This window comes from Diceros bicornis, chromosome 22 (assembly GCF_020826845.1).
Source record: "Diceros bicornis minor isolate mBicDic1 chromosome 22, mDicBic1.mat.cur, whole genome shotgun sequence".
Classification (NCBI taxonomy): domain Eukaryota; kingdom Metazoa; phylum Chordata; class Mammalia; order Perissodactyla; family Rhinocerotidae; genus Diceros; species Diceros bicornis.
In genome coordinates this window covers 53,754,190-53,778,240 of record NC_080761.1, presented here as the reverse complement: position 1 = coordinate 53,778,240, position 24,051 = coordinate 53,754,190, and the positions used below count along the sequence as shown (strand labels likewise).

At 46.1% G+C, this 24,051-nt stretch overlaps 2 protein-coding genes across 2 annotated transcripts in view; both read left to right on the top strand.

Moving 5' to 3' along the window:
• DCAF12 (DDB1 and CUL4 associated factor 12) overlaps positions 1-14,082 on the top strand; it is a 33,739-nt gene extending 19,657 nt beyond the window's left edge. Inside the window, exons 3-9 of the mRNA XM_058565983.1 lie at positions 130-336; positions 1,414-1,474; positions 5,329-5,522; positions 6,765-6,830; positions 8,982-9,144; positions 11,272-11,450; positions 11,986-14,082. Coding sequence (XP_058421966.1) covers positions 130-336; positions 1,414-1,474; positions 5,329-5,522; positions 6,765-6,830; positions 8,982-9,144; positions 11,272-11,450; positions 11,986-12,144 — 1,029 coding nt within the window. The 3' untranslated portion in view covers positions 12,145-14,082. The remainder of the gene's footprint in view (positions 1-129; positions 337-1,413; positions 1,475-5,328; positions 5,523-6,764; positions 6,831-8,981; positions 9,145-11,271; positions 11,451-11,985) is intronic.
• A 5,305-nt stretch (positions 14,083-19,387) lies between these two features.
• Positions 19,388-20,981, top strand: LOC131420174 (galactose-1-phosphate uridylyltransferase-like). The gene is made up of 2 exons (XM_058565986.1): positions 19,388-19,947; positions 20,273-20,981. The coding sequence occupies exons 1-2, from the start codon at positions 19,435-19,437 to the stop codon at positions 20,912-20,914; spliced, it is 1,155 nt and encodes a 384-aa protein (XP_058421969.1). The 5' UTR covers positions 19,388-19,434; the 3' UTR covers positions 20,915-20,981.
• The last annotated feature ends 3,070 nt before the right edge of the window (positions 20,982-24,051 follow it).

The window sequence follows — 24,051 nt, the reverse complement described above, 5'->3', positions numbered from 1 at the left end:
TTCCCAGGATCTGGCATGTAGCAGACATTAATTAAAAGTAGCATAATTGAATGAATGGATGTTTGTACCCAGGGTCAGCCACATGAAGGAGAAACTGTGTTCAGCTTCTGTATCCCTATTCTCTTGTAGCTATTTGTAGTGGATGTCCAGACAAGCCAGATCACCAAGATTCCCATTCTGAAGGACCGAGAGCCTGGAGGTGTGACCCAGCAGGGCTGTGGTATCCATGCTATCGAGCTGAATCCCTCTAGAACACTGTTAGCTACTGGAGGAGACAACCCCAACAGTCTTGCCATCTACCGGCTGCCTACGCTAGATCCTGTGTGTGTGGGAGATGTAAGTTTCCCCAATGATGGTAGTCAGAAGTAGCCTTGTTTTTAAACAGAGCCTGGTGGTAACATGGATCCTCTCCCCATAAGACCTCTGGGAACAGGTGGTTTCCTCTAGATTTCTGCTAACTCTAGGGACAGTGGGCTGAGTGTAGGGGTGGAGATATCAGAATGGGGACTGGACTCCCCATCAGGAGTATCAAGTGTGTTGACAGAGTATAAGTTTGATGAAGGGGCAAGCAGTACACCTGAGGGGCCAGCAGCAATGGGTTGGTGTTTGAATCCACAGTGTTCACACATCTCCCACTATCTGAAATCAGAGAGCAAAGTTCATTAAATCATTCCTTCAGCAACTGTTTATTGAGCCTTCTATGGCAAGGCATTGTTTTAGACACTGGGGACATAGCAGTGAATAAAACAGATAAAGCCGCCACCCTCTTGAAGCCTATGTTCTAATGGAGGGAGACATATGAACCAGTATATAAACCATATAAACAATCAGTATTTACCAGCAGTATGTCAGTGTGGTCAGTGCCATGGAGGAGAGTAAAGGCAGACTAAAGGGATGGAGAGTGTGGTGGAGAATGCTATCTCAGAGGAGAGTCAGGGAAGGCCTCGTTGATAAGAATGATATTGAGCAGGGAGACTTCAAGGAAATGAGGGTGCAAGCCATGTTGATGTCTGGAGGAAGAGAGTTCCAGATAGAAGGAGCAGCAAAGAGGTCAGTTATAGCTATTGTCCCAGGTAGCAAGGTAGGATGAGGTTGGAGGGATGTGAGGTGGGTGATTGTGTATAGGAGCTCCAAATAAGATATCCAGAGAAAGAAGGCCAGAGCCGTGTGTCCACCAGACATGTTTATTGCCCACAGGAATGCCAGTTCCATTCCAACTTGAGCTCCTCAAGACAGAAGTTAAACATTGTGGGATCATGCCCTATGGTTAAGATCATCAGAGATCAGAGTTGTAATTTTTACAAAGATATTTTCAGTGAGATACGTATGCTTTTCAAGAGCATACACTGTGATCTTGATTTTACTGATTTGTTTTTTTTTCCTCCCTGTACGTGTCACTCCCTCCCCTCCAAGGATGGACACAAGGACTGGATCTTTTCCATTGCGTGGATCAGCGACAACATGGCGGTGTCTGGTAAAATTGCCCTTTTGTGGGGAGCTTTTGGTGTGGGGTGGAGTGGGGGCTAGAGGTTGAAAAGCGTTAGTGTTGTGATTGGGATAGCTCAGTAAACAGACCATCAGCCAGGGGCCAGGAGATCTTGCTTCCAATATTGACTCTTTCTCTGACTTATCACATCAGATAAGTCATTTCTCCTGTATATTCCTGATCTGGAATGTAGAGGTACTGGCATACTTCGTTTATTATTCATACTCTGCCTTGTTCCCAAAAGCATGTTGGCATGTTGAGATGTTTTGGTGGGGCTTCTTTGAGATAATGGTTGTGAAATTGTTTTGGAAAATTGATGTACTCTGCAAAGTATTAGGAGCAATTATTATTTTCTGTATAACTATGTAACATTAAGTTTCTTGATAAAAGCTGTATGGGACTGGGGGCATTTCTTTCCCAGTGATAGAACAGCCAGAAAAATAATGGAAATGAGTGTAGAGAACATAACCTAGAGATACAAAAATGCTTTCTGGTTACCCACAGCAGCCTAGAAAGTGGGCTCAGAATGCTAACCAGCTTTGCTCGATACCCGTATGTAAAAATACAATTCCTCATTCCAGATTCCAAAATAAAAATAATTATAATAGTTGCTAAATTAAGTACTTCACATGTAATCTTCAAAACAATAATAGAAGATTTGTATTATTAGCCTCATTTCACAAATGAGAAAATTTAGATTCTGAGGGGTTATTATAACTTGCCAAAGGCCACACAAATTGTGAGAGATGGAGTCAGGATCTGAATCCGGGTCTAGTTTCAAAGCCCATGCTTAGAACTGCAACTAACAAAGCTAAGGGAACATAAATATTTCTTCTTTGGATTCTTTGTAAGGCAATAGAAAGCAGCCAGGAGGGAAGATAAATCGAATGAACAAGCATAGTCAAAGGGCAAAATTACCCAGGAGGGGTTCAGAAGCTTTTGGATTCCCTGTCATTTGTCTCCCCAAGGAATGAGAGCTCCTTGAGGGCAGAGGCTGAGTCATGTCACCTCTATAGGGATTGTCCTTATGACAGTAACCTGCACTAAATTTGGTTGTTGGGAGCCAGGACTTGGCTTTGTTTTGGGAGCTTCTCGTCTCTTCTTTCAGGTACCCTGCTAGTGTCCTGTGTTTTCAGGCTGATGACTCCCAAGTCTGCATTTCCTGAACATTGTAGCAGGTTTTAAGAACATTGGCTCTAGGGGCTGGCCCGGTGGCGCAACTGGTTAAGTGCGTGCGCTCCGCTGCGGCAGCCTGGGGTTCGCCGGTTCAGATCCCAGTTCAGATCCTGGGCGTGCACAGACGCACTGCTTGTCAAGCCATGCTATGGCGGTGTCCCATATAAAGTGGAGGAAGATGGGTATGGATGTTAGCCCAGGGCCAGTCTTCCTCAGCAAAAAGAGGAGGATTGGTGGATGTTAGCCCAGGGCCAATCTTCCTAAAAAAAACAAAAGAACATTGGCTCTAGTATTAGAGACCTGAATTTGAATCCTGGTCCTACCACTTATTAGCATTGTGATCTTGGGCAAGTTAGTTAAGCTTTTTGAGACTTGGGTTTCCTCATCTGTAACACGGATAATGATTATATATACTTCAGAGGGTCATTGGGAAGATTAAGTGAGATAATGCACAATGGCTGCGATGTTGAAAATGCTTAATACTTGTTAACCAGTGTTAATGTGCAAATTTAATGATGAGCATCAACCCCTGAACATTCCACCTCAAAATCAGTATATTCAAACTCATCATCTCCCTTCCAAGGCTCACTGTGTGCACGTTGATGTACATTGGTAAATGCTCTCTCCTTCCACCCAGCTGCACAGCCGGAGAACTAAGACTCATCTTAGGCTCTTCCAGCTCCTTAGATTACCTAGCCGTGTTGATACTGGTTTCTAAAATACCTCTTATATGCATCCATTTCTTTTCTGTCTTCTCTACCTGAGTGTTTATCATCTCTCTCTTGAATTACTCCAATATCCTGCCATATTTTCTCTCTGCTTCTAGTCTTATCTCCTCCAATTTAATCTTCATGTTGCTGCCAAATTAGTTTTCTAAGTAATTTTTTCCTTATTGTAAAAGTAATACATGTTGATTGTAAGAAATTTTTAAAATACAGATAAACAAAAAAGAAAATAAGAATTACCCACAAGATCTCAACCCGGAGATAACCACTATTAACATTTTGAAATATATCTTGCTAGTCTTTTCTCAGTACTTTTTTTTTTTTTTTTTTTTAGGAATATCAGCCCTGAGCTAACATCCATGCTAATCCTCCTCTTTTTGCTGAGGAAGACTGGCTCTGAGCTAACATCTATTGCCAATCCTCCTCCTTTTTTTTTTTTTTTTTTGCCCCCAAAGCCCCAGTAGATAGTTGTGTGTCATAGTTGCACATCCTTCTAGTTGCTGTATGTGGGACGCGGCCTCAGCATGGCCGGAGTAGCGGTGCATCAGTGCGCACCCGGGATCCAAACCTGGGCCGCCAGTAGCAGAGCGGGCGCACTTAACCGCTAAGCCACGGGGCCGGCCCTCAGTACATAGTTTTTAGTTGGTTAAAATAGGATCATATAGAAGGATGGATATATGGGGATAGATATGTGATATAGCAAGTATAATCAAATGGTGATGATAGAATATAGGTATAAGTATACAATTTGTTGTAAAATTCTTTCAACATTTCAGTACGCTTGAAAAAAAAACTTGTGTAGTTTTATTTTTTCAATTTGCATAATAAACCGTGTGTAGTTCTCCAGATGTGCCCTTCTCTCTCTGGCCTTTTATAGATTTCACACGTGATGAACCCTCTGCTTTGAATCCCTGCCCACAAGCCTTATGATGCAAACTGGATGATATTTCTCCCATGATAGACAATTTTTACTGTGAAGCATTCAGGAGATTTGCAGTGTGGGAAGGGCACCTTCTGGTCTCAAAGGAAAGTTGGCAAATAACTTTACTGGAAAAGGAATTTTAAAACATGATTTTCTAGTGGTTCTTGATATTCTCTTTTCTAACAGTCCTATTATTGGACATATAGATTGTTCTGAATAAACATCTTTGTATGTGGGTCTGTGATAGTGGATTATTCCTAGATGGGGACACAAACTTTCTGGGACTTGCCAGAGATTTCTCAGTTATACTCTAGAAACATGGTCTCATTTTTAGCTTGCCACCAGCAGTGTATTTAGGGCTCAATTCACAGAAAAGTGTTCTTAGTTTTTTAAGTGCTTCATTATTGTTTGCTAAAGAAAAGTGTTTCTCTTTTTCAGCATTCATTTTATGTAGAACAGTCATTCTTAATATGGGGATTGTGGTTCCTGTGGGTCTGTGGAAAGCCTTCAAGAGGCCCTTGAACCTCCCTGAAGTTGAATGTACAATGTAGTGTTTTTGTGTGTTTTACTAGAGAAAGGGATCTTTAACATTCGTAAGTCTCTCAAAGGAGTACAAATCTCAGAAAAGGTTCAGCACTGCTGATCTAGAGTGGAGCTTCCCAGACCCTCCTGCTCCCCCAGTGGAAATTACCTGTGCGTGCCCAAGTGACCTAAACATTTGGCTTGGAAAATAACTGAGCTTTAGCAAACTGTATAAAACTCTCTTTTGAAAAATCCCACCAACCATGTTAAGCTTAAAGGTTATATTTTAACTCCTACACCTTACTTGAATCATTCTCTTGGTGTAGCTGTTAAAATGCATACTGCTCTCTGTTTTGAGGTGAGCCATCTGACCAGGCTTCCGTACATATGAGGATGACACTCAAAGAGCTAGACTAAGAAAGCCCATCTTGGCTTCTGTGGGACTGCTGCATGGAGAGTTGGGTCTGTCTGATATCTGTGGTCTCCCTGCCCTGCAGGCTCACGTGATGGTTCTATGGGACTCTGGGAGGTGACAGACGATGTGTTGACCAAAAGTGATGCAAGGCACAATGTGTCACAGGTCCCTGTGTATGCTCACATCACTCACAAGGCCTTAAAGGACATCCCCAAGGAGGACACAAACCCTGACAACTGCAAGGTCCGGGCTCTGGCCTTCAACAACAAGAACAAGGTATGAGCTCGCCAAAGGTTCCCAGAAGCCTGTTCCTCTTGCTTCAGCTTCTTGGCTTATGCATTTCCCTTCTCCCTCCCCAAGTCAGTGCTTGCTGCATAGCTGGGTTCTGCACCCAGAGCACCTCTTGAAGGCTGACGGGTGCTGGTGAGAAATTATAAGTGAGATGAGGAAACCCACCCCTTGCATTGAGCTCTGCAGTATTTCTCTGGATGATCCACATTTGTGGGTCAGCCTCTCAGAGTCCCCCAGGGCCACTCTGGTTTGACTCTCATTTGCACATGCCTTTGCAGGTGTTCTATTTTGGGTGTTATTTTCATACATGCCTCTGAAAACAATCACTTTTTTCTCTTCGGTATTCAGTTTCTTTTCATTCTTCACTGCCTCTTCTCAACACTGCCACCGGGTCTTACCTAATCATTGAGTCAGATCTCCTGAAACTAGGGTATTGGGGCCGGCCCAGTTGCGCAGTGGTTAAGCGTGTGCGCTCCACTTCAGTGGCCCAGGGTTCGCTGGTTCGGATCCCAGGCGCACACCGACGCAGTGCTTGTCAAGCCATGCTGTGGCGGCGTCCCATATAAAGTAGAGGAACATGGGGACGGATGTTAGCCCAGGGCCAATCTTCTTCAGCAAAAAGAGGAAGATTGGCATCGGATGTTAGCTCAGGGCTGATCTTCCTCGCCAAAAAAAAAAAAAGAAAGAAAGAAACTGGAGTATTAAGTAGAGTATTGGGATGGAGACCCAGAGCCAAAAGAGGAGAAAGCCTTCTTTCAAATTCTGAATCAGGCCACAATTTGAAGGGTAGTTCCTTTAGCCTCCTGTCTCCCATCCATATTTCAAGCTTAGGGGTTGACATCTCTCCTAGCTTAGACCCTTCACTTATAGAAGCTCTGACACTGAGACTTAGGAAACTATGCTTCATGTGTGTGCTCCGCTCCAACTATCCAACAGAATGTCAGGGGAATGATTGCATAGTAAGGACTCTGAACCATGGGTTTCTACGCTATTGCGAGAATCTGGACTTGCTTCTTGGGTTCTTTCAAGAAGCAGCCTCGATTTAATATGCTGTCCAGCCACATTCCATGAGATGATGGGCTGATAATCCGTGGCACCCCTGCTGGAATTGTCATGGGATAGGAGTGAAGAATGGGAGGACCCCAACCTTCAGGGTCTTCCCCTGCTCACTACTGTATAATAGTTGCTACAGATTGGAATATAACCTGTTTTTCATTGCTTTTGTAGGAATTGGGAGCAGTGTCTCTGGATGGCTACTTTCATCTCTGGAAAGCTGAAAATACACTGTCTAAGGTGTGATGAACATGACTTAGTGGTTTTACCTAAAAACTCACCTTACAGTTAAAATACTTCAGGGGCTGGCCCAGTGGCATAGTGGTTAAGTTTGCGTGCTCCACATCGGCAGCCCGGGATTCACGGTTTCGGATTCCAGGTGCAGACCTATACACCACTCATCAAGCCATGCTGTTTTGGCGTCCCATATACAAAATGGAGGAAGATTGGCACAGATGCTAGCTCAGGGCCAATCTTCCTCACCAAAAAATAAATAAATAAATAAGATATTTTAATTTTCCCTCAACCTTTTCATTCTTGGCTAAAGCACCAGTTCTCCAAGCGTCTGGGCATGTGATTGCCATGTGCCTGAAATTCTGAGTCTGGCCTACCTCTCTTGAAGGAAAGTCTTTTGAAGAGATCAGAGTGGGGGCCAGCCCCGTGGCGTAGCCGTTAAGTGTGCGTGCTCCACTGCTGGCGGCCTGGGTTCGGATCCCGGGAGCACACCTATGCACCACTTGTCAGGCCGTGCTGTGGCAGTGTCCCATATAAAGTAGAGGAAGATCGGGCTGGCCCTGTGGCTTAGCAGTTAGGTGCAAGCGCTACGCTGCTGGCGGCCCGGGTTCGGCTCCCTGGTGCGCACCGACGCACCACTTCTCCGGCCACGCTGAGGCCGCGTCCCACATACAGCAACTAGAAGGATGTGCAGCTGTGACATACAACTATCTACTGGGGCTTTGGGGGAAAAAATAAATAAATAAATAAATTATAAAGTAGAGGAAGATAAGCATGGATGTTAGCCCAGGGCCAGTCTTCCTCAGCAAAAAGAGGAGGATTGCCATGGATGTTAGCTCAGGGCTGATCTTCCTCACAAAAAAAAAAGAGAGAGATCAGATGGGGCAGCTCTTTCCCGTTGCAAGGGCTTGCTGAGAGGCTCCTCTAACCAGCAGTCCTCCAGTCCACAGTGCATCTCAGTCTTTGCATATGGATTATTGACTATTTGCATGTTGGGAGAGCAGGAAAACCTAAACGTTAGGAACCCCTGGCAACTGAAGATCAATTAAATTAAGATAAACCATCTCTGAAATAACCATGTAAGGTAATGAGAAAATGGACTTAATTTACAAGCACCTTTTGCATAAGGTTAAACCTACCTGTGGATCATTTGCCCTCTTCTTGTCCCAGAGGCCCTTGCTGCTTGTTACTTCTGTGGTAGACTCTTTCTCAAGGGGAAGCCAAGCTCCGGGAATTATTAATTCCTTCAAGTTACAGCAGCCTTTGAGCTCCACTCACCTTGTTTGGTGCCTTAACATGCAGTAGGCACCCACTGAGGATTGGCTGAATGACAAGGATCCAAGGTTAAGGTTGACTGGGGTTGTCTGGGGTTGAGCCCGTCCCATGCGTGTGCTTTCTGTAGTGTACAACTCTCACACAATTGGGGAGTTAGGCTGGGGGTAGCCAGAAATCGGCCACTTTAACTGAAGAGCAGTGAGGAGGGTGATGGCTCTTTCCCGGCAGAGAGAACAGAGTAGGACTTTGGCTTTAGTGCCCTGGGCTTATCCCTGGAAGCATCCTGTAGATCTTGGCCTTTCCCTCTGCCTCTGATTATTTAATTCCAGCCTGACCTTTTTCCCTAACCAATCCTCTGCGGTAACTAGGTCTTATTGTCTATTACAGTCACCCTCTCTTATGTACTTAGGGGTAGAACAGGGCATTATTTCCTTAATTGGGGCTTGTCTTTTTGTCTGTGACTTGGTGTGGCTGTGTATGAGGGAAGCCCACAGAGGTGGGCATCTAAGAACAAAGCCCTGGGCCGGCCCCGTGGCTTAGCGGTTAAGTGCACGTGCTCCGCTACTGGCAGCCCGGTTTCAGATCCCCGGCGCGCACCCACGCACCACTTCTCCGGCCATGCTGAGACCGCGTCCCACATACAGCAACTAGAAGGATGTGCAACTATGACATACAACTATCTACTGGGGCTTTGGGGATAAAAAAAAAAGGAGGAGGATTGGCAACAGATGTTAGCTCAGAGCTGGTCTTCCTCAGCAAAAAGAGGAGGATTAGCATGGATGTTAGCTCAGGGCTGATCTTCCTCACAAAAAAAAAAAGAACAAAGCCCTGCCGTATGCTCTCTGGTAATGCCACGGGTATATCTCTTCTCTCTGTTTTCAGCTCCTCTCCACCAAACTGCCATATTGCCGTGAGAATGTGTGTCTGGCCTATGGGAGTGAATGGTCAGTGTATGCAGTGGGCTCCCAAGCTCATGTCTCCTTCTTGGATCCACGGCAGCCATCGTACAATGTCAAGTCTGTTTGCTCCAGGGAGCGAGGCAGTGGTAAGAGTCCCAGGGTGCCTCTCAGGCTTACAGCTGCATTGCACTTGGGTTTTGACCTTTAGTTTCTATGTTGGTTTCCAAATAAGTGTACCAGTCTTTATAGAACCTGGTGGGGGTGTTTGGTGACACGAGAGGGGAGCTTAAATACCTGCATATGGCAGCAGAGCTTCAAATACCACAGACAGATGTGTGGCCACAGAAGCCTTTGGTGGAAACCAGTGGTCAGGATGTTGATGGTTGCCATGTTCTTTCACAGAGCCCTACTTTCTCTCCTGTGGTAATTTTTGGCTGGAGCCCTGCCTGAAGTATAAAATTCATTTTATGCTAAGGGATGGCATGATGGGGTGAGGAGGAGTTTACAAAGAGGCATGAGGAAACTTTTGGGGATGATGAACATGTTTGTTATTTTGATTGTCCTGATAGTGTTATGGATATATACATATGTTAAAACTTCAAATTAAATACTTTAAATATGTGCAGTGTATTGTATGTCAGTTATAACTCAGTAAAGCTGAAGAAAATATTTCATTTAGTTCTTACCACTGGGTGAATTAGTCTTAAGCCTCCCATCTTTTATAGCATATTCTCTGTGAGAGCACCCTCATTCTTTATTGAGGAATAAAAAGAGAGACTTATGTTAGTACTGTACTTTAAGATTTCAGAATACCTTTATTTGATATCTCATTTCATCTTACCAGGAACCCTGTGGGAAGCAGGTAGGAAAATATAGTGTTAACTCCATTTTATAGTTGAGGAGACTGAGACCCGGAGTAGTTAAATAACTTGCCCAGCATCACACAGGTTGTTGGGGGAACAGCTGGGGACCAGAATCCGGGTCATCCAACTTAACGAAGTGCATTTTCTTCTTCATCTCATGTTGTCCCCCTTCTCATGCAAAAATGTGGCTGTGTTATCCTGAGAGCCCTAAAAGGCACAATATGGATCACAGTTTAGCCTCTCTTTTTCTTTTCTTTTTTTTTTTGTGAGGAAGATCAGCCCTGAGCTAACATCTGCCAATCCTCCTCTTTTGGCTGAGGAAGACTGGCCCTGAGCTAACATCTGTGCCCATCTTCCTCCACTTTATACAGAACCCCGCCACAGCATGGCCTGACAAGCAGTGCATCGGTGCGCGCCCGGGATCCAATCCGAACGCGGGCCACCAGCAGTGGAGTGTGTGCACTCAACCGCTAAGCCATGGGGCCGGCCCCTAGCCTTTCTTTTTCAAGTAATGTTTATTTTCATGCAGATATTGCAGATGTGGCTTTTGTTTTGGGTTTGTTTTCATTCTAGTTAAGACACTCCCATTTCAAAATAGAGAGAATAATGTGTGTAATGAGAGTAGTAAGGGAGAGAAGAAGTAGGCTTGGCTGGAATGCTGTCTGCAATGGAAAGTTTTAAGAGATTTTGGTTACTGTTACAGGAGTAGCTTTCACTCCTAATAAGGAAATACTGATTCCATAAATATTATCGAGCACCTCTTATGTTCCAAGAGACATCTTCATACCCCATGCACAGATGCATCCACATATATCCACAGATGCAACAGATGTCTTTTGCCTATGACCCGGAGTGGTTAGGTGACTTGTGTTAAATTCACACTATGAGTGAGACACGATGCTCCTTTGAGTGCTTCAGTTCTAGGCTGTCTGCCACCCTCATAACACACTTAATGCCAAACAAAGACCTCTTCCAGTGTGTCATGGTAGTGGTTTTAGGTCAAATATGAGGAAGTCCTTGTTAATGTAATAGTTTGTATATATGCAGCTAATCCTTAGTTTCAGTACAGGTTGGAAACATATAATAGAGAAGAGCGTAGAATTGTGAAAGATGACTCGAGTGAGTCTAGGGGAGTTTAGGGAGATTCAGGGCACACTTAAGGTCTTAGGCCAAAAGCATGTTGAGCATCATCAGGCGTCTGGCACTTCTCTGAGACTGACCAGAAGGTTCCTGTTAGTGGATGGATGGTGGTGTGGCATCATGGTCCGCTGGCTTTCACGTGAGCTGCACCTGCCTTGGGAAAGGCACTGTCTGGTATTTGGTGCCATGTGAACTCAGTGTCGGAGAAATTCAGGCTAGCTGACTGTCAAGTGCATGCGCTCCCTGCTCATTCCCCTTTCTCTCTCTCAGGGATCCGGTCAGTGAGCTTCTATGAGCACATCATCACTGTGGGTACAGGGCAGGGCTCCCTGCTGTTCTATGACATCCGAGCTCAGAGATTCCTGGAAGAGAGGCTCTCTGCTTGTTATGGGTCCAAGCCCAGACTAGCAGGGGAGAATCTGAAACTAACCACTGGCAAAGGCTGGCTGGTAAGTAAGCCCCTGCGTGACTTGGTTACTGGACAGTGACAGAAAAATTGTCTTCACTCTGACCACCCACTCCCCCCTACTGACACACCACCTGTCCACATATGTTTTCCCTGGTAAGAGGCACTCCTTGGAGCAGAGGCTCAGTCCCTTGATTTTGCTTTTGTGTCTGCATGTCCTTGGGAAAACAGGCCCAATAAGACACACTGGTTGACCCAGGATTCCCTCCAGGTAATAATAGAGCAGGAAGGAGAAGGAACCTCCCACTGAGGCTGCCAGTGAATTATTAAAGAGTTTGGTTCCAGCTGCCCTGAGAAGACTTTAGGTTTGTGTAGCAGTTCTTCAGCCTGCTCAGTTCCTCCCTAATGTTCAGTTGGAAAAATGAGGCCCTGATTCCCATGAGCACCATTATCCTGACGTCAGGTTGTAGATGCCAGATCCTTTCCTCTTCAGGAGACCAGAAAGCATTCCTGCCCCTTCCTCACCCTTGCTGCCCCCTTGCTAGAGGTGCTAACAGAGTCTCTTTCTCTTCCTGTAGAATCATGATGAAACCTGGAGGAATTACTTTTCGGACATTGATTTCTTCCCCAATGCTGTTTACACCCACTGCTACGACTCGTCCGGAACGAAACTCTTTGTGGCAGGAGGTCCCCTCCCCTCAGGGCTCCATGGAAACTATGCTGGGCTCTGGAGTTAATGACAGCTAACTCCCCCAAAATGCAGAGATTTACACTAACTTCCATTCTCAGTTTTCTTGTTTCTTTTTTTGATTTTTTCCAATTGTGTGAAGCCCTCATATTTTAGTGGGAACACCAGAATTTTCCTTTGGTTTAGGCTCTTGACAGGACGAAGCTCTTTAAAAAATCTGAAGGGTTTTTTGTTTGTTTGTTTCCCTTTTGGTAATCAGAATTTTACTTTACTATCGTTTTTCTTTCTGGCTTCTCAACCAAACATTGTTGTTAATCCCTGTTTGTATTTTTTCTTTGAGTGACTTACTCTCCCCGCTCTGGCTTCTTCAGGCTGACATAGTCGTTCTCACCCTTACTTCACTCTTGAGAGGTAGGGCTCCTTTATAATAATGTGGTTGCTGTCAGACTTTCTGTGAAAGTTTGGGGGCTTTGTTGTGTGTGTGTGTGTGTGTGTGTGAACTTGTGTGCCGGTGTGGCACTGAAATTACCTGGAGTGAGGATCATTTGTAATTAAAATATTTATAAAAGAAACAACTTTATTCACAGAGTCCAGCTTTGGGACTAGTCTTGATCTTGTTTTTTAAAGTCTAACAGCACTGATGATAGGAAGTAAAAACAGAAAGGAAAACAAACCACCACCAGGAAAACCCTCTGAGTTAGACTGTAGCTTCCTGGGCCTCTCACGCCAGAACTCCTGAGTGACTCAGCCCCTCCCTGTCTTCCCATCTCTGTGTCCCCCGGGGCAAGAACACTTTGTGTGTGTACGTGCCACTGCCACTTCAGCTTCCCATCTGCTTAGCCAGTGGCCACTCCCTAAAACATGAGAGTCTCCATCCAGATGCAGCTCAGGAGGCTGCAGAAGGCTTGGTAGGGCTTGGTGAAGAGAATCTTCATCCCAACCTCCCTCTCCCTCCCCTCAAACAAGACCTGCTCTGGTGTCTCAGGGGTCTGGAGCTGGGGGCCTCAAGTCTGCTGAGATTCACTTACTCAGTCCCCTTGGCTTTGTGTCCTTTCTTCTCCCCAATGGGTTCTGCTTTTGTGTTCTAAATTGGGTTCAGTCCAGGAGGGTGGGGGTGAGCAGGGGGTTTATCTGTGTGTAGTGAGTGCTTCATGTCTGGAATGTTCATTCTCTTAATACAGTGGGGCTGGGGTTGAAGCCACCTCTCCCGCTCTGTTGGTTCAGCCCTGGGATGGTGAGGGGGTGGCCTACAGCCAGCAACATTGTGCATGTAAAAGCATCCATGTGATTAGTAATTTGTTCCTCCCTTGAAGTGTCTATTTAGTGTGAGATTTTTAAACTTGCAGGCAACTGGCTGACCGTGATGTCCAGTTATTCCTTGCTTTTTACGCATCATGTTGCAGATAACAGCTGTTCCCACCCACAGATTCCTCCTCCATTCTAAGCACATACTCTGCTTCTGTCAACAGCCCATCCTGGGGAAAGGAAAAGTCATATTTATTCCTGCACTCCGGTTTCTGAGTTGCTCTCCCAGTTATCCCCCTGTGCTGTGGGTGTAAGTGGGGAGATGGAAAAAAAGAGTGTCTTCTCCCTTGTGACGGGGGCTGGTGGGGAGGGGAGACAGCAAGTCCACCCTATCTTGGTGATGCAAGGCATACACCACAGGTTCTAGAATTCTCATCTTCTAACCTAGAGAAATAGGTGCTATAAACAGGGAATTAAGCAAAATGCTGGATGCTATAGATCTTTTAATTGTCTTAATTTTTTTCTATTGTTAAACTACAAGCTGTAGATTTCTTAGTTCTCACAGAACTTCTATCATTTTAAACCAACTTGTATATTAAAAAAAAAAGAGATCTTAAGTAGGATGTTTTGTACTGTTTCCAGACCCTCTTCTGTGATGGGTAATGCGTTTGTTTGAGATTTTGTTTTCAAAAATGTAGCACTTGACTTTTTGCCAAGTAAAAAAATAAATATTATTCCAGTGCACAGTGGTTTGAGTGAGTATGTATAGCCAAGAGGCAGCAGGAAAAAGGCCCTAAATGACTGGCTGGAAGGTCAGCTTGGGGTGCCAGCTTTGCTTGGAGCAGAAGGGGAACAGAGGAGTTCCCTCGAGGTTAAAGGCAGGTCAGGTGCACACACACAAACACTGAGACCTGCTTGCTCCTGGTCCCCAGCTCTGGCCCAAGGTCAGTTGCTCTGAGATCCAGTTGAGGGCGGTTATGCGCAGGGGGAGTAGTGTGGTGCTTGAAAAACAACCCAGGCTGAGGATGAGGAGGAAGCGTGCTAGTCCCTGCTCGGAATGACTTTAGGGATTTGAGCAAGGTGACCAGCTCCTTTTCCATCCCCCAGGGTTGGTGAGAGGCCATGTCTGCTTCAGTGGAGGGTGCCCTGAGAATGACTGTGAAAGGGGCTGCACAGTGCTTTGGGAACAGGATACCATTTTTTTGAAGTTGGAACCATCGATCCTAGATGCCCTTTGTAAGAGGAGGACACAGTGACCATAGTGAGTGGTGCTCTTCCTGGAGCCCGTTTGTGACTGTGGCTGAGAGAAAGGCAGACTGCTGAATCATACCACCCGGCTCACAGCCACCTCTGGAAGACCCATCAGGGCTGGGCCTCAGAGCCAGGCCAGGCAAGGGGTATTCCTCTGTCACGTGGCACTTGTTCCTTTCCAGGGCAAGCAGCATACAGCTGCCCTTCACGCCTGCCTTAGAGACTGCCTGGTTCAGAACATGACTCAGACGGGCACCTACCTATACCACCAAAGGCTGCAAAACAGAAGGGAAAGGGGAATGAGTTGAAGTGACTGAGAGGACCTCCTAGAGGAGAAGAGTTACATTTGGAAAGAGACTGGAATTAGCCTTTCCCAAAATGAGGTTTTTAGAATCCCCAATCCATGGAACAGTAATTGGTATTTGCAAAATGTTCCATGGTTAAATTATTTTTGGGAAATGCAGATTAAAACAAATGCTTCTTCACTACGTCAGGTTACTGAAGAACCTGTCAGGTTCTTCACTACGTTGTTACTATGGAACTCATGTTCATGAAACATTCTCAGAGAAAGGTGACAGGGGATGTGGCGTGGGCCTAGCCTGGGCCTCTGGCCTCCATGGAATCTTGGCTCTGCTCCCATTTTCCAACCAGACTTTCCAGCGAAGTATGTTATCACAGAAGGGCTTTGTGGACTTCATGAGGTCCCTCCCTTTCCTGCCAGCAGTCCCTACTCCCAGGCCGTAAAAGAACTTCCTTGTTCTCCCTCAGGCCACATGCCTCATTCCAAATGGTCAACTGGCTCCTCCTGTCATCTTTTGGGTCCTTTTGTAGAAGGCTTTGGAACCTCATTTATGCTCCAGGTTCCCTGCCCCTGCCCTTCCAAGAGCCCTCAGTGTTCCTAATAAAGCTGAAGACTCCCAGTCCAGGCCTCTCTGATCCAACTCCACCCTGACAGTTCCTAGAATAGGAACCCAGAAATAGCAAGACCCTTGGCTTAGCATTGGGGGTCAGTCCTGTAAGAGCCTATGACCCAAGTGTTTTTCTTCCTTTTCAGTTGGCTAGTGTCTGGAAGGAAACAGTTTGGCGGGGGAGGAAGAGAGAGAGGGAGGGTCACTCAATGTTACTTGCTTTTATTTCATGCTAGTGTGCTGAGATGGCTGGAAGCTTTGAGAGAGTAGAAACCTGGGCTTCTAATTCTGGAACTACTGTGAAGACAAAAGAAAGTTCGGGTTTCTTGGTTCTTCTGCCCTCGCTTCAGCTCCTCCAAAGAATCATCCAGAGAAACACATGTGAGAAATCACTAGAGAGAGCATGTGAACTGAACTCAAGATGGGGTTGTGAGCTCTTATGATTCAGCTCTCCAAGACAGAAATGTGAGCTGTCCTCACACATTCCCTCTGGGCTGAACACTGAACACTCCTCTTGATTAGTGTGTAATTGCTGAAGTCAGAATTTTTAAAGGATAATAATACTCATTAACTGAGCTCAGAGTCACATGTTTACTGCATTTCTTGTTAAGCAGCCTTCAGAGCTGTAATTAACATCCCTAGTGCTATAGACAGCAAGAAAACAAATGATCAACTCCTGTCTTAAAGAAAAGAAACTTCTCTCACTCATAGCTACTTTTTTCTTAGCTGGTGGCAGCCTGGACAGAGGACTGGAAATAATAATGAGGCTTCTTTGTTCTCCAGGGTCAAGGTCATTTGCTGATTGCAGAGAACACTGTGCTGGGTACCCTGGCCTGAGGTGTGGCGGTTTGGACCCGGTAATGTGTTGCTTGATGAGAAACATCCCTCATCTTCACCATCACCCCCACTCCTTCTGCCCCCGAGGGCCCTCCTGCTAAAAGCACATTATTGCCCCAATCACCATGCTTAAGGTTCCACTGTTAGATTTTTTTTTTTCCAGGGGTGGTGGTATGGCAGGGATATTATATTACCTGATTAAAGGTACTATTGCTATTACCTGAAGGGGGATTCATGCCACTGCCCAGTACCAACCGCTCAGGGTAAGTATGGACTAAAAGGGGAGGATATGGGTTCAGTTCTAGTCCTACCACTGCTTCTCAGGGCCATATGACTTTGAACAAGTCTTTTCCTCTCTCTGGACGTCGGGTTTTTCATCTTATACAATGAAGAGAGGAGTTCAGATTATACAATAGATGATTTCCTGGATCCTTAACATCCACAACTATTCTACTGGTGCAGGGAAGTCTAAGAAGAATAGGAAGTGATCCCTGTCCTCAAGCAGTTTGTCCTCAATGCAGTAAATATTATAGCAGAGTTTGTTAAATTTTTATGTGAGCCTTGTTTTGGCTTCCAATAAAACATTGAGAACTCTAGTGGGTTGAAGAGTGTCCCCTCAAAATTCACATCCACCCGGAACCTCAGATTGTGACCTTATTTGGAAATAGGGTCTTTGCAGATATAATTAAGATAAGGATCAAACTGAGATCACACTGGGTTAGGGTGGGCCTAACTCCAAGAATAGTCCTTAGGAGACAGGAAAGGACATACAGGGACACACAGAGAACACACAATGTGAAGATAGAAGCAGAGATTAGAGTAATGTATCTACAAGCCAAGGAACGCCAGGAGCCACCAGAAGCTGGAAGAGGCAAGGAAAGATCCTTCCCTAGAGCCCTGGGAAGGAGCATGGCCCTGCTGACACCCTGATTAAATTTCTGTTGTTTTAAAACCACCAAGTTTGTGGTAATTTGTTTTGGCAGCCCTAGCAAGCTAATACAGGCGTATTCTGAGGAATTTTCAGACACCAATTTTTATAAAATCACATTTGAGATTTAAGAAAAATTTTTTCTTTTTTTTTTTTAAGATTTTTTTATTATTTATTTTATTTTTTCCCCCCAAAGCCCCAGTGGATAGTTGTATGTCATAGTTGCACATCCTTCTAGCTGCTGCATGTGGGATTCCGCCTCAGCATGGCCGGAGAAGCGGCGCATCGGTGCACGCCCAGGACCCGAACCCGGGCCGCCAGCAGCGGAGCGCGCACCCAACCGCTAAGCCACGGGGCTGGCCCCAGAAAAATTTTTTCTTGTATGATAATACAAAGAGGAACTGTACTCACATAGTAGCACTAAGACTTGTAAAAGTAAAAATTAAAGCTCGGAACCACACTTGAATTGATTCTATCAGGGAAAACCTGTCCCTTCTGGGACCAAGGCAGTAATCCCCCAAAACTGCCTACCTCTGGTTGCTTTTTCCTACCTATCTCAAACTGTCTCCACATTGTTAACTTTTACTGTAAGTCATCTTTTCATTGTGCAGATTGTAGAGTCTTAGGATGCTTTCCCATCCTGAATTTATTAGTCAATAATGTGTACAGGGCCGGCCCGGTGGTGTAGTGGTTAAGTTTGCACTCAGCTTTGGCGGCCCCGGGGTTCACAGGTTTGGATCCCGGGTGCGGACCTGTGCACCTCTCATCAAGCCATGCTGTAGCAGCATCCCGTATGCAAAATAGAGGAGGATGGGCATAGATGTTAGCTCAGGGACAATCTTCCTCAGCAAAAAAAAAAAAAAAAAAAAAGGTACAGCTATCTGTAGTCCCCCTTGATAGCAGGAGATAATAGGAGATCCAGCTAAGGTCTGAGATGCCTAAACTGGCTTTACTATAGGATCTGCCTTGTGCCTGCCTGTGCAGACCTGGAGTGGCCAGCCAGGATGTGAGGAGGATCCCTAAGGATTGAGGGTGCATGAGTCATCAGATAAAGGCAGCATTGATTTTATTGTCCTTTGCTATTGGTTTCTTTAACTGGTGGCTGTGGTCTTTATTAGGAGCCCTTAGCCTATCAAAATGGTATTTTTCAAGTCGAAAAATTATTGATTATATCCATTGACCCAACAGTTTCACTTCTGGGAATTTGAGGAAATATTCTAGGCAAGCATGCAAAGATAGATGTATAAGGATGGTTGTTATAGAATTAAATGGCAAAAAAACGAAGCAAAAAACTGGAAGTATCCTAAGTCTATTAACAAGGAAATGGTTAAATGAAAATTTAAAATATTCCCGGGTCAATCTTACCACCAAGAGAGAGCACCAGACGTTACGTGCCTCCTGATGAGTTGCAATAGGAAGTTAAGAGCATTACCTAAGAAGTGTTCTGGCCAGAAAATCAAACTTGATCTGACAAAGCTTTTAGATCCATCAGTTCTCAGAAAATACAGTGGTTAGAGGAACATATCAATGGTATAACAGAGATGCAAACAACCAAATCAAAAATTGTAGGGAAAATGACCTGTTTTTTCCAACAGATAAAGAGCAAGAAAAAAGCAAACTGTTATAGATTAAAGGAGTCTTGAGACAGGCATATCAAGCAGATGCAATGCATAGGTGGTGTTTACATCCTGATTTAAAACAATGCAACTGTAAAAAGATAATCAGGGAGAATTTGACACTGACTGGATATTAGATAATAGAAAAGAATTATTGTTACTTTTTCTAGGTATAATAATTGTGGTTATGTTTTTTAAAAATCCTTAGCTCTTAGACATATTTTATTTACAGATGAAATAATATGATGTCAAGGATTTGTTTTATTTATTTATTTATTTATTTTCCCCCCAAAGCCCAAGTAGATAGTTGTATGTCATCGCTGCACATCCTTCTAGCTGCTGCATGTGGGACGCAGCCTCAGCATGGCCGGAGAAGCGGTGCGTCGGTGCACGCCCGGGATCCGAACCCGGGCCACCAGCAGTAGAGCGCTCGCACTCAACTGCTAAGCCACGGGGCCGGCCCAAGGATTTGTTTTAAAATAATCTAGAGGCCAACCGAGAGATGGGAGAGAGGCGGCTGGGCAGAAGTTCCAGACGATCCCCCCGGTGGCCTCATGTCGCACAGCGGAGAGGGCCCTGAGCAGTGCCAGCAGGTGTTAGAGGCAGAGGCCACGGCCACAGCCTTCCGGGCAAGCGAACATCAGCATATCCGCTACAACCCGCTACAAGAAGAGTGGGTGCTGGTGTCAGCTCACCACATGAAGCGGCCCTGGCCGGGGCCAGTAGAGCCCCCACTTCTGAAGACAGTGCCCCACCATGACCCCCACAACCCTCTGTGTCCTGGGGCCACACAGGACAATGGAGAGGTGAATCCTCACTATGACAGCACTTTCCTGTTTGACAATGACTTTCCAGCTCTGCAGCCTGATGCCCCCAATCCAGGACCCAGCGATCACCCCCTTTTCCATGCTGAGCCCGCTCGAGGAGTTTGTAAGGTCATGTGCTTCCACCCCTGGTCAGATGTGACACTGCCACTCACGTCAGTCCCTGAGATCCGTGCTGTCATCGATGCATGGGCGTCAGTCACAGAGGAGCTGGGTACCCAGTATCCTTGGGTACAGATCTTTGTTTTTTGTGTTTTTGTTATTTTGTTTTTGTGAGGAAGATCAGCCCTGAGCTAACATCCGTGCTAATCCTCCTTTTTTTGCTGAGGAGGACCAGCTCTGAGCTAACATCTATTGCCAATCCTCCTCCTTTTTTTTCCCCCTCAAAGCCCCAGTAGATAGCTGTATGTCATAGTTGCACATCCTCCTAGTTGCTGTATGTGGAATGCGGCCTCAGCATGGCCGGAGAAGCGGTGCGTCAGTGCGCACCCAGGATCCGAGCCTGGGTCGCCAGTATCAAAGCGTGCACACTTAACCACTAAGCCACTGGGCGGCCCCAAGTGTGCAGATCTTTGAAAACAAAGGAGCCATGATGGGCTGTTCCAACCCTCACCCCCACTGCCAGGTGTGGGCCAGCAGTTTTCCACCAAACGTTGTCCAGCATGAGGAGCGATCTCAGCGGGCCTATCAGAGTCAGCATGGAGAGCCCCTGCTGATGGAGTATGGCCGCCAGGAGCTGCTCAGGAAGAAACGTCTGGTCCTAACCAGTGAGCACTGGTTAGTGCTGGTCCCCTTCTGGGCCGTGTGGCTCTTCCAGACACTGCTGCTGCCCCCTCAGCATGTGTGGCAGCTGCCTGAGCTGACCCCTGCTGAGGGTGATGATCTAGCCTCCATCATGAAGAAGCTCTTGACCAAGTACAACAACCTCTTTAAGACGTCCTTTCCCTACTCCATGGGCTGGCACAGGGCTCCCAGAGGATCAGAGGCTGGAACCCACTGGGACCACTGGCAGCTGCATGCTCGTTACTACCCTCCACTCCTGCGCTCTGCCACTCTACGGATATTCATGGTTGGCTATGAACTGCTTGCCCAGGCTCAGAGGGACCTCACCCCCGAGCAGGCTGCGGAGAGACTAAGGGCACTTCCTGAGGTCCATTACCGCCTGGGGAAGAAGGACAGGGAGACAGCAGCCATTGCCTCACCACGCTGACCACAGGGCCTTGTGCCTGCGGGATCCAGGGTCTAGGGTTTGGGCAGATGTGGGATCAATAAAACTATGCTACTGAAACTTTAAAAAAAATAATAAATAAAAATAAAATAAAATAATCCAGAGGGGCTGGCCCAGTGGCGTAGCGGTTAAGTTCGAGCGTTTCGCTTTGGCGGCCCAGGGTTCACTGGTTCAGATCCTGGGCGCGGACCTACTCACAGCTCATCAAGCCATGCTGAGGCTGCGTCCCATATAGAAGAGCTACAACTCTACAACTGTGACATACAACTGTGTACTGGGCTTTGAGGAGAAAAAAGAAAAAAAAGAGGATTTGCAACAGATGTTAGTGCAGGGCCAATCTTCCTCAAAACAAACAAACAAAAAATAAATACATAAATAAAATAATCCAGAGAGTTAGATTATGTTTTAAAACTATAATATGTTGCTAATTGTTGAAGCTGGTAGATGGGTATATGGGGGCTCATTATACCAGTCTCTCTAATTTTGTAACAGAAATTTTCCATAATGAAAAATTTTTTAAACAGTACATACAGGTAAGTCTATATATACTGACATAGAATGATTGCAGAGACATATTACATAACAAAGTGGTTATAAACCAGCTTCTAAAGCAGCATCTCTTGTAAAACGCATACATATCTATATTTAGGTGTAGGAACATCTAAAATGTTATCACTAGAATGTCAATGGTGGGTCTGTTGACAGCGGAGTTTCGATGATACTTTTTTTTCTTCTTTGCTTGTCTGTATGTTCTAGGGGTGTCACTTAAAATGTCCCCCCTCTCAGTTTTTCAACACGTGCTGGTGGCGAATAAGAAATTAATAATAAAGGAGGAGAGTGGAGAGAGAATATTGATTGCTCCTTTGCTTTAAAAGCCTGAAACGGGGGCCGGTGTCGTGGTGTAGCAGTTAAGTTCCCACCCTCTGCTTCGGTGGCCCCGGGTTCGCAGGTTCGGATCCTGGGCGCAGACCAACACACCACTTGTCAAGCCACGCTGTAGTAGAGCAAGATGGGCACAGATGATAGCCCAGGGCCAATCTTCCTGAGCAAAGAGGATTGGCAACAGATGTTAGCTCAGAGCTAATCTTCCTCGCAAAAAAAAAGCCTAAAACAAAAATTCCTCGCTTCCCTTTCCTTCAGCAGGAACCCTCTGCATAGGCCAGCCTGCTCATCCACTCCTCTCAACTCACGTAGTACTTTCCTTGTCAAAATTGCTCTCAACCCAAAAAGAAATTGCGTACAACCAACTCCTGCTGTTAAAATCTCTCAAAGTGTAGCTCATGTCCTAACACTTCTAGAAAGTCTTTCATGATGACACCCCTCCTTAGGGATCCCTGCTTTCCAGGATCTTTGCAAGCACAAGAAAGTACAGGATTGCCCTGAGGGCCCCAGAGTCTTCTGGGGAGGCTGAGAAAATTCCCCTGGGTCAATGAATCCATCATACACCCAGTAGGGGGAGCCAGAACTTAGTTCCCAACCCCTGGAGGTACCACCCCTGCATAAACAAACTCCATATGGAGTGTGATCAAAGTTATGCACAAAACATGTTTTTTAAGGGCGGGAGGGAGAAGGAGCAGGCAGAGCCTTAATGTCAGTCTTGAAAGAGGTTTGTTCTTTTTGCTACAAGGAACTTTTCAGAGTAGCAATCCTTGAACCAGGCTTCCCTGTACATTTTATGTGCAGATTTGATTTACAAAAATATATGCACACAACTTCTCAAAAGTATGTGTGTGTGTGTTGTTTAAAGCCAGATAGACCTTGCTGTGCAAGGAACGAACAGGACGTTGCCATTGGATCTCCAAATTCAATAAACTGAGCTTTGGTTGGGGGACTTAGGTAGGAGGCAGCTTGGAGAAAGAGCACTGGGTCTGAGGTTGATGTTCTTAGTTAAATCCTGCCTCTAATCATTAACCAGCTGTTTGACTGTAGGCTGTTTGAATCTCTCTGGGCTGGTTGTGAACTTCTGTGACAAGGGATGTGAAGGTGCTTTGAAATACAGCACAACTGTAAAGCATTCTGAGGGCTCCCATCTGTTGAGATTTCACAGTCCCAGCGAGATGGCAGATCTCCTTCACTTAAACTCAGTCCAAATAATCGTGGCTCTGGGGCAGCCAGGAGCATGGGGACTGGCTGGAGTTAACTGGGACAAAAAGCTCCAAGCCCTTGGGCATCCAGCCAGCTGTTTACCCAAGCAGGACCCAGGAGCCTCTTTACCCCTCCTGGTTGCAGCCTTCCCTTTTAACTACAGAGGTGAGAGGCTTAGCCAGGCTGCCCAGCTGGAGAAAGAACCATCTGTGGCCTTTCCCCAGGACGCAGGGAACCTGAGCAACCCTGGAGAGAGAAGCTGAAAGCTGGGCCACCTGAGACGTTGTCGAGAGGCAGCTTCTCAGAGAACATGAAGGACTCTGCTAGGAGCTGAGCCAGTAGAATTGGAGCAAGGCCTCAAGGAAAGAGGCATTGGTACTCCTAGGAGACGCCCTCTCAGGCAGAAGTGGCCACTGCTGACCAGGGTTAGGGGGGTGACGAGTATTAGCTTTGCCCTGCAGGCAAGGCCCCAGCATCTACAGGTCCAGTCTGGGTCCATCTGTGTTTGGAGTCAGGTGCTGGTTTAGTTTTTTCCCTGAGATCTTTCCCCTCCCCAGGTCTCTCTGCACCATCTGTAGCTGGCTGTGGCTACAGTTGGGGACAGTAGTTTTCTGCAGCGGCTAATCCTCAGCAGTGCAGGCCTGTAGGAACTGGTTTAACTAGCTTCTGAGAGTCTTGACTCCACCCCAGACTCCTTTGGCTTCAGGGAAGGGAGGTGGAAGGGTGGGGGAGGAGGAGACAGGGTATAGGCAAAGGGAGCTGGGAAGTCAGCAGATCCCTGGAGAGATAACTTAACTCTGAGGGAGGAGAGGGTCTCCCAGGCTTCCCTGAACTTAGCCAAACTATCTCCTCACAGGTCCCAGGACAGAGACTCCAGCCCCTCTCTGCCTCTCCTATAGTTAATATCACTTTTGATTCTCCAGGAAGTCGCCCACTTGGAGAAGTCTTACCTGCCCATCACCATCATGCAGGTCTCCATGTGCAGTCATCTACAGCCAGGCCTCACCCTCTGTAGACTAGACTCAGGTTCCTTG